Source organism: Lipophrys pholis (assembly GCF_963383615.2).
Source record: "Lipophrys pholis genome assembly, chromosome: 4".
Classification (NCBI taxonomy): Eukaryota; Metazoa; Chordata; class Actinopteri; order Blenniiformes; family Blenniidae; genus Lipophrys; species Lipophrys pholis.
The window spans coordinates 27,157,735-27,167,642 of record NC_137637.1 but is presented as its reverse complement, the minus strand read 5'-3'; the positions used below and the strand labels follow the sequence as shown (position 1 = coordinate 27,167,642).

Here is a 9,908-nt window from a genome sequence, read left to right as displayed (position 1 = left end):
TTTATTGGCTGTGTTATTTTATTGACAACTTGTGTTAGAAAAAAAAAAAAAAAAAAAAAGATCTCTCCTGGTCGTAAAGGTTACAGACTCCTTCATCAAGCCCTTTTATTTCTTAATTTTCACGCCATGGCAGCCTGTCTTCCTGTGTTTTATGGCTGCAGCCGGTAAACTTGACACATGTTGCGCTGTGGACTGGAATTAAGGAAGTGAGGCGTCTCCCTCCTCTCCTCCCTCCTCTCCTCCCCTCCCTCCTCTCCTCTCCCTCTCCTCCTCCCTCCTCTCCCTCTTCTCCTCCCTCCGAGGGGATGGAGCGCCCTCCAGGACGTGCACGGTTGTTTATCTCGCTTCAATTTGACTGCTGCAGCCAAACTGTAGGTCTCGTATTGGAATATTTGAATCGCATTTCTGTGACCGAATCACTTCCTCTGAATTGCGATAACTTATCGCAGCGCGCGCCCTTGGAGTACTGATAAGAGAGCTGATATGAGTGTGATTAATGTGATTGCGCCCTCAAGTGGTCATTACATGTATTGCAGCTATAATCGTTTAATTACGTATCATTTGACCTGCGCAGTCAGGCTCTATTATCGCACCGGAATCATAAAGATAGTAATAAACATATAAGAAACTGTTGTTATGAGAAAAGGCGAATAAGTCCCAGAGCAAAATCTTTCTGGAATAGTATCTTAACAGACATTATCAAATATAGAACAAATTACTTGTCCACATTTTTAGGAAATTGAAAATAAGGAAATTGAAAATAAATATACTATTTGTAACAGCGAAAATGAATCACTAAGTCATTTATTTTTTTACTGTTCTTATTCAACTACCTTATGGTAGATTACTATGTAAAACTAGAAATCATGTTCAAATTGATTGTAAAAGTTTAATTGCATATTATAATTACAAAAATAAAGACATAGAATTTATAGTTAATTTAATGAATCTAATAGGAAAATTTCACATTCATAATGTAGATTAGCAAAGGTAAACCTAAATTTTGTCAAGTTTTATATTGAATTTAAAGAACACATTAAAACACAATGCAACATAAACACCAGAAAAAGCAATACGTTTTTAAAAAAATTTTTTTTAATTAATTATACTATTCTTTAAAAATATTAAATAAATGTCATCCTTATTGGTTATAGTTACAAGCTTTATAAGTTCACATCATAGAGCTTTAGATTATTCGAATATATTATTTGTAACACGGTCTGTTAAAGCGGTTTGTTTTTGTTATGTTTGATGTTTGTTTGCACCGTTTGGATGTTCCCCCATTTGTGCAATAAAGTTCTACAAAAAAACAAAAACAAAAAAACAACTATCGCAATGGAAATGTTCCAGAATTGCAATGCAAACCCATTGAAAGTCATTATAAATATCTATAGGTGTTCACTTTAAATGTGAGAAATGTCAAATGACTTCTCGATAAGGAGCAGTGTCTGGTTTAAAAAAAAAAAAAAAAAAAAGAGCATCCCGTATCTGTGTTGTTCAGAGAGGATGAGGCAGCTGCAGCGCTTTCTGCCTTCTAATTATAGATGGACGTTTGCCCCTTTGGAGTGTGCGTTATTATTAGAAATCTCACCAAGCAGTTGACTCAATAGCTATGCAAGAGATTTCAGCAGGGGGTTTTAAAGAAGTGGCCAATGATGTAACTTTACAGTGCAACACATCGAAGAGCAGAAAAGCTGGTAAATGAAAGAAAATAAACACTTTTTTTTTTCTGATCAAAGGACATGCACAGAGAGGAATTTTTATTTATTTATTTTTTTTTTTTACCCTCCCTTTTTAATTAGATGGCTTGCTGGGTATAAGGCTGTGCGGACCTTCATTTCGAGGCCGGAGGGAAAAGTCTACCAGAGACTCACAGATCTTGGAAAGATGGCTGCGGCCTCCAGAGGCGTTGGACACGCAACCAAGAGGATTGAAAATGAACAAAGATCGTTGCAACGGGGAGGCATTAATTGTCACACCGATTTGATTAACCTGTGCTGACCCACACGCAGCCTACGGAGGCCTGTGACTGGACACATATACGCTCCAGCAAGGCTCGAAGTGGATCGCCCGAGAAAATGGTAAAGGTGAAGAGTTTAGAGTGGCAGCCAGGCAAAGCTCAGGTCAGGTTACAGCAGGCTGCTCCCCCAGAGTGGACGGGAGATGTGCACTCCAGACAGAAAGCAGCCAGCGGTAAAGCGAAAAATAAAAACGTCCAGTGGATTAATACATAAAACAAAAAGAAATAATTTATTTTAAATAAACCATGTCACGTACATTTTAAGAAGTCCAAATGAAAAACAAGACAGTGGTGACCTTTTGTTTTTTGTTTTTTGTTTTTCCTCTGCAGTGATTTGTTTACCATCGGAAAACAAACTTGCCTGTGATAAGACAAGTTAAGGCACTTCTGCACAATAAATTATGTGATTTTCAGCAACGCTCACTTTGTGTTTACGTGTGCATTGTGCAAGTCAAACTGTTAAGACTTTGGAGACGTATGCATTGATGAAAACAATTTGAAGACACACAAGTTATGCCTCTTCCAGTAGACCTTAGTGTCCTCTGGTAAACGCAGCAGCTTTTTCTTTTTAAATTACTCTCTCTCTCTCTCTTTTTGAGACTCGAGACAAGAGAGAAGTCAGACTGAGCATGAACTTCATCCAACCTCCGATGTCCTCATAACTCCTTGGTTGCACAGCGGTTTCCAGAGTCTTTCCCAACTCCGCACTCATTCATCAGTCCTTCACAGGTGCTCTGGGTGGTTCTGCAAACAATTGATGAACTCTGTGACTTTGTGGCCGCTGAAGCAGATCTGATAAACGGCAGTGAAAAGAGGAAACCTGGAGGGGGGAGAGAGAGAGAGAGAGAGAGAGAGAGAGAGAGAGCGAGAACAATGGAAATCAGTAAAAAGGAATTGGCCAGCGTTTTGGCAAAACAAGCAGTGATTACGATACCAAGCTGCAGCCACTGGCATCTTCACTTCGTCTGGCATAAACAAGTGTTAAAAGAGCAACGATGTCCACAGCGATATAATGTTTTACACTCTCACAAGAAACCATTGCTTTTACTCCTTTTTAGGCGTGGGGGGGGGGGCTTATTGTGTGGAGTTTGTGGAGACCCTAACCGGGTCACAAAGATCCTTCTCCTATGAAAGCGACTTACTTTTCCACCATGTTTTTCTGTTTCAAGATCTGGTGCACCTCCGCCGCCGTCGCGGGTCCTTGAAGCTTCTGGCCATTCAGCAGCTCGTTCTCCAATTGCTCGATGGTCTGAAGAGAGAGGAGGCCAATTCGACATCACCACTTAACGTTACCGTCCACGATAAAAACGCAGGTTCCGTACTTTGCCCGTTTTGGCAAACGCCTCTCCGATCTTGCGGTTGCGGCCGCCGTAGCAGGTCGTGATGAGGTCGGCGATGCCGCAGCTCTCCAGGAAGGTGGCAGGGGAGACGGGGCAGTTTGTGCAAACGACCTTGGCGAAAGAGATCATCTCCATCAGGCCGAGACGAATCACTGCCGCCTTAGTGTTGTCGCCGAATCCCAGGCCATCACAGAAGCCCGCCCCGACCGCCACAATGTTCTGAAGGGACGGGAGAAGGGTAAACGCTGCAGTCGCCGTCACGTGAGTGGATGAAAAGGCGTGTGTTCTTCTGATGGGAATCCATTTTGGTTCATTTGGCTACTTTGTGACGCTTGTGTACAGCCAATGAAAAATATTCTATAAGACTAACCTCAAAAAACAACAGAAGATTATAGCAAAACAACTGCTGTTTGTATGTATAAACATTCATTTCAACGTATATATTTTCTAGGCAAACCGGCTATTTAAAATTCTACAGAAAAAAAAAAATTAAAATACAGATCAAAACGAAAAGATTTGATCCCTGCACATGCCTGTTAGTGCAATTAGGTGTTTCTAACCCTTAAAAGTCTTATCAGGTGGAGGTTAGCGGTGAGCCGGGGTGGAGGGGAGAAACCTTGAGTGCACCGCAAATCTCCACGACGTCAGACTCCTCCACCACGGTCACGCGGAAGTTGGTGGTCTCCATCAGCCTCTTCAGCGTGGGCCCGTGAGCCTTGTCTGTGCAGCCTGCATCGGCACCGAGAAGAAGACGAGAGGCCGTCAGCAGTGGTTTGCGTGGCGCGCGGTATCCATTTAGGAAAAGCAGTCATGGAAGGATTCAAATCAAAAAAGAATAAACTGTCCACCCGAAATAAAATGCATCTTAAGAGAAATTTTATTTTAAACACACAGCATATAAATATATTTTAAAAATTGTCAGTTAAGCTCTGTTTTTGTTACATTAGAGTACTCGGATTACTGCATGCAAACACTGATACACGAGTTCAATCCAGTGAATAAACTGTTATATTATGATTTAAGAGGATTGTGTGTATTTGAGAGACGTAGCGCGAGAACCAATGTTAAACAACGATGTGTTTCCTTTCTGGGACTCATTTTATGGAACGGACCGAGTGACGACTTAAAATTGTGTAAATCTTTGTTGTGCTTCAAAAAACAACAACATTAAAAAGGTTAAATAATTAATATTTACAAAGAAAAAGGATTTCTGTTACTTTTTTATTACTTTTGTCATGTACTATTTGTTTGTATTTTCTTCCTCTCTTCCGTATTATTTCTGTTATGTTTAGTTTTTTCCGTTTTTTATCTTTTATCACTGGTGTCTTGGGTGGTAACTTCATGGGTTGTTAAGGGACAGACCAAAATAAACTTGGGCTTCTGCCTAGACCCATTTCGGCGACAGATATTGTGAAAACAAAACATTCATTCATTCATCCATTCATCCATTCAGCTGTAATGCTTTGATATTCATTTGCGTTAAACTCCGTACCGATGGTTGTTTCGCAGAATTTCTCATCAGCGACCTCGTTGGCGATGTTGGCCCCCATGAGTACCGTCATGGTGATGCCCAGCTTCGCCCTGATGACCTCTGAGATCAGCTTCAGGCCCTCCGGTCCTGCGTCGACACCCTGCGCGCATCAAAATGAACAACAACAACAAAATAAATTTTTTTTAAAAAAAACAACCAAACAGCCGTTTTGGCGCTTTGCGTTCTCCACAGAACCGAATCACCTTGATGAGCGACATTCCTAAAGCGTCTTTCTTGATGTGGTCTTTGATGGTGTCACACACTCTCACAATGAACTGGTGAGGGACCACAAAGATCAGGATGTCGGCCCCTTTCACGGACTCGGCCAGGTCTGGAACAGCCACCTGATGAAGAGCGAAAAGTCCAGGTGAGACGAGCGACGGACAACGATGTCTCTGCACTCAGTGACGGGACGGGCTCTGCGGGGGCCGGAATTAGAACATGGAAGACCCCCCCCCCTCAGACTCACCACATTGGGGGGCAGCTTGTGTCCGGGCAGATATTTCACATTCACATGGTCCGTGTTGATGATTTCCGTGAGCTTGCGGCCGTCCACAGTCTCCTCGAACACCCACATGTTCACTGTGGCGTCAAACGTGTCGTACTTGGCAGCGTTGGCGCCGACAATCTTGGCGATGGCAGAGCCCCTGTGGACATGACACACGGTGAGAACTGTGCAGTCGGGGACGCCGGCGAGCTGAAGCCGTCGTGTCTCCAAAGGAGGGTTAACTGCTCTTTATTCCCCTCTGTGAGGTGACGGTGTGACGCGGTGGGAAGCAAATCAAGCAGAAGACTGTTAATTCGGTACGATGGTGCCTTTTGAACCTATTAAATCATGAGGCAGCACAAGTATGTGATCTGTGGAAATGGTGTATTTCATTGGCAAAAAGGTGTCATTAAGACAAAAGTATTATAGGCATGTCACATCTGAGTGTACAACAAACTGTTGCTTCGGGTCTCTACAAGTTGAGACGGTTTTGGTGTGCGCCTAAGAACTGAAGCTCTGTCTCAATGAGCACGTATTAAGATCAAATGCCAGTCGGGTGACCTTTTCCCTGCATAAAATGGCTCAGTAATATAATCTTTGCGCTGCCATACGTCAGAGGGAATTGTTTAACTTTGTGTTTAACATTTAGTTCCAAAAGACAGAGGATCTAAATCCACTGCGAATCAGACGTGTATAACTGTATAACAAGTGTATAACTTGTTCCCAAGCAGACAAAAGGATTTGAAATATGTCTCACACATCAATAGGAAAACGAATTGAATAACTAAATATATGATATCACATGAACAGAATCCAGTCTGGTCTTTGTTTCCTTTCGAGACTATTTCAACATTTGCACCTTATTCATTGTAATTACTCTGAATAACATTGAGGTATGTTGTATGCATGTGTATTGGTGTAGTAAAATACGCTTTGTAGCAGATAGTGGTTTATTAGTACCCATTATTCTGATAGAACCTGTGCTTTGGCCATAATGTGTCCCCAGTGGAAGTGAGGGTGACATTATTTTGAGGCCATCCCATGATCTAAAATCTGCTCCTCCTGCAGTCCGGTGTGAACTGTAACGGAGTACTGCACACCGGTCCCGGCATTGACTGATCTAAATGTCATGCTGGCTGAGGGACATCAACACCACAAGGAGGCTGATTCAGCAGAATAATAAAGGCTGATCTTTAATAAAGATTTTGTCATGTCGAGGCATAAAAGGTCTCATATCCACGCAGACCGAGGCAGAACAAGCCTCTCTCTCTGTCTCTCTCTCTCTGCAGTGTTTCAGAACAGCAGGCGGCTTTATGAACCTGATGAATCATTTATCCGCCTGCTCACAGAAGGTTAAAGTTGCCGTCTGGCCACTAAAGTTTGCAGTCACAGTGAATGATTCACTAAAACGTCCAATGCGTGTGAAACCTTCATCTGGAGAATAAAAAGATAAAGAAAACCCCCCAAAAAGGATTAGTATTGCACACAGCAAGCATAGGATCCCTTCCTGCTGAAAACTCTGCGAGAACAGTCCTGGAGGAGGAGGAGGGGGAAATAAAATGCCCCCCAGCTGATCCACACGCAGTGAAACTCTGCACTCACCAGTTACCAGAGCCAATCACACAGACTTTCTTGGGCGCTGCCATCGCGTGCGGAACTTTTCCAGACGGATCTGCTGCTGCTGCTGGTGCGAAGACACACTGAGCCCGGGACGCACCGTATTTATAAGAGGACGGAGTCTCAGACACACCTCCTTCACACTCCTCCTCCTCCTCCTCATGGGTCGTCCACGATCCAGATGCAGCTTGTTTACTAAAAAGCACGCGCACACCACGACAGTTTTCCTCATGTGAGACGACACGTTGGAAAACCAGACAAAGGAGAGTCAAGAAAGTAGATCAACTCATCCTGATTAGATCAGCAGCGGTCGAGGGTTCACACTAACTCTAAGGTCTTGTATTCATGTAGCATTTTATTCTATTATGGCTTTAAGGTCTTGTATTCATACATTTGAATTATAACTTTTTAATCATATAACATTTTATTCTATTTCTGCTCGAAAATAATGTTCCGTGTTTCTAAAACCTGTTCAGCTTGTTTGTTGGTCTCTTCTAATGTATTTAAGAACATATTTACATTTTAATCAAATTCAGATGAAGGGACTGTTCTCTTCTACTTTTAGAGTTAAGTTACCTCTGCTACTAAGATTTCACATTTGACACAGTGTGGTCATTTATAAGCCTTGTTACTTATTAATAGTTACTTCTAGACGCCTCATTTTGTGGTGTTCCTGTTTTCTTTCTTTCTTTTTTTTTTAACTTATCTTGGTCCAAACCAGAGCCAGCAGAACAAGCATGTCCAAAGTCTGGCCCCAGGAGCCCTCATGTCATATACGCTTTCTGTCCGATAAATTTGGCCAAAAACAAGATTTGCAGTGTGCAATTCCTACTTTTCACTTATATATAGGCATCATGATTATATCACACGCGATCTTATGTGTGGTCCAATACCAGCTGTGATCAAATCTGGTCCTGATGGATGAAAGTGTTTTGGACTCATCTGCTTCAGATCATCAAGGCTGGACTTCTCATTTAAAAAAAAATTTAAAAGCAGTTGAGAACATGCTCAATAGATGGAAGATTATCGTTTAAAATCAATTCATTTTCCCCTTTCAACACGGAAAGTGACATTCTTTCATGCCTTGTTGTGACCATTTGCTGCTTTTCTTCACTTTGTGTGAAGAACAAACTGAAGTGATGAACTGTGGACTTTCCAATCGATATAATCTCGGTGAGAAGATACTTTAGTTTCACGATTAAAACAAACAAAAACATCCAGAAAGTCTTAAAAAAAACAAAAAAAAAAACATAAGACAAACAAACATTTTACATATCCTTTATTATAACATAATAACATACAGAAAAATAGGTTTGGTCCATGAAAAAGTTTGCAGATTCACATAGCTCTATAGCCCCCCCCCCCCCCCCCCCCCACCCCCCCCAGTGTTGTGTTTGACACCCCAGAGGTGCCCAAATGCTCATTTTGAATGTTACGCCAACCAAAACCCTCATTAGTGTATTTGTGAACAAAATGCACTCGCAAAAAGATTCAGGCTTAACCTCCAACGGGGAAGCAACCATTAAACGCAGAGATATCAGGTCTTCAGTCAGTGTACAAAGGAGGAAGGATTCCTCGGATCTATTCAGCCGCATGTGTTCATAGCTTCTCTACACATAATTAAAAGGAGACTAAACTTAAAAAGGCAGAAGTTTAACCCCCCCCCTTGGAGCCTGTAGGCAGCGTGAGAGTGATGCAGACTGCGATACAGAAAGCAGAGTCATCAAATGTGACTGCAGCCTATATGTGGTGGGGAGTTCTATCACTGGGCTCTGAACACGAGGGCCGATCGATACTATAAATACTGGTTCAACTATCTGAGTGTGGACAAAAACTTGAGAAAAAGGTCTGATAAGTCTTAGACATTTTTTTTTCTCCTTTCTTTTTTGGGGGTGGGGGTGGGGTCAGTGTCCATCCTTTATACGAGGACTGGAATGACGGGTCGCACTGGCTGAAGGCCCCCGCGGAGCCGACCTAACGGAGGTCAGGTAGAACCTGAATCGCCCTTTGCCCAGGGCGGTGACCAGGAGGGACTGAAAGGTTTTCCATTGTCCACTGGCCGCCACCCCGACTCTTCTGGACCCGGTACGAGGTAAAACCTCGGGAGGCAACAGGCGGGATCTCACGCCCCGGGAGACCAGGCAGTCGCTGGAGATCCCGTACAGAGAGCTCGCCCGTCAGGCTGGAGATTATATCGGTGACAATTGCTTGATTATTCAAGCGTTTGCTCATGTTCCTACTCTCCAGACGATTACGCCGTCTGGCGGAGTGAAGCCTCGTATCACCCGAACGACGCAGCCCATTTCAGGTGAATCGATTCGGTTCCAGGAAGCCTAAAGTCTGGAGGCGACTGGAGTGGTAGCCAGCGTTTTCTGGTTGAACTCAGGTTAACGTCTCCGCCAGCTTCTTCGTATGAACATACTCTTCCACAATCGCCGTCTCAAGACTCCTCGGGATTTTCTGTGGGTCTTCTGACGGACCGCCTAGGGGCGGGGGGAGGGGCCTCGGAGGGGAACGTGGTCAGAGAAACCTTAACCCTTTGAGATTTATTTCACGTTCAGCTTCAGCCCCCCCCTCCCCCGCTCAGTATTTACAAAACTATAGACTAGAGGTACTTATACTAGCTACTTCAATGATAATCTGTACTAGCTAACAAGACAAGTACGGATATAATACATATTCTTAAAACAAGGATCATTAATAGTAACAAAAAATAAAATAAAAATTAAACTTCATACTGAATGGCACCCTTAACAAAACATAACCGCTTTCTTGCACAACAGACCGGCACAAACTGTCAAAGCAAAGCGATGACAACTTGATACAAAGTGACGCATGAACAGCCAGTGTGCAGCAAAGAAACCCCATCGATCACTAAACACAATCACAATCAATAGTTTACTAAATGGGCAA

The 9,908-nt window shown here is 42.9% G+C and overlaps 1 protein-coding gene across 1 annotated transcript; it reads right to left on the bottom strand.

Annotated features, from left to right (window-relative positions):
• Positions 1-2,223: 2,223 nt before the first annotated feature.
• Positions 2,224-7,071, bottom strand: LOC308109134 (glycerol-3-phosphate dehydrogenase [NAD(+)], cytoplasmic-like). The gene is made up of 8 exons (XM_080462517.1): positions 6,981-7,071; positions 5,361-5,538; positions 5,095-5,235; positions 4,853-4,991; positions 3,977-4,089; positions 3,343-3,579; positions 3,163-3,269; positions 2,224-2,840 (listed from the first exon to the last, which is right to left on the bottom strand). The coding sequence occupies exons 1-8, from the start codon at positions 7,022-7,024 to the stop codon at positions 2,744-2,746; spliced, it is 1,056 nt and encodes a 351-aa protein (XP_080318643.1). The 5' UTR covers positions 7,025-7,071; the 3' UTR covers positions 2,224-2,743.
• Between the last annotated feature and the right edge of the window lie 2,837 nt (positions 7,072-9,908).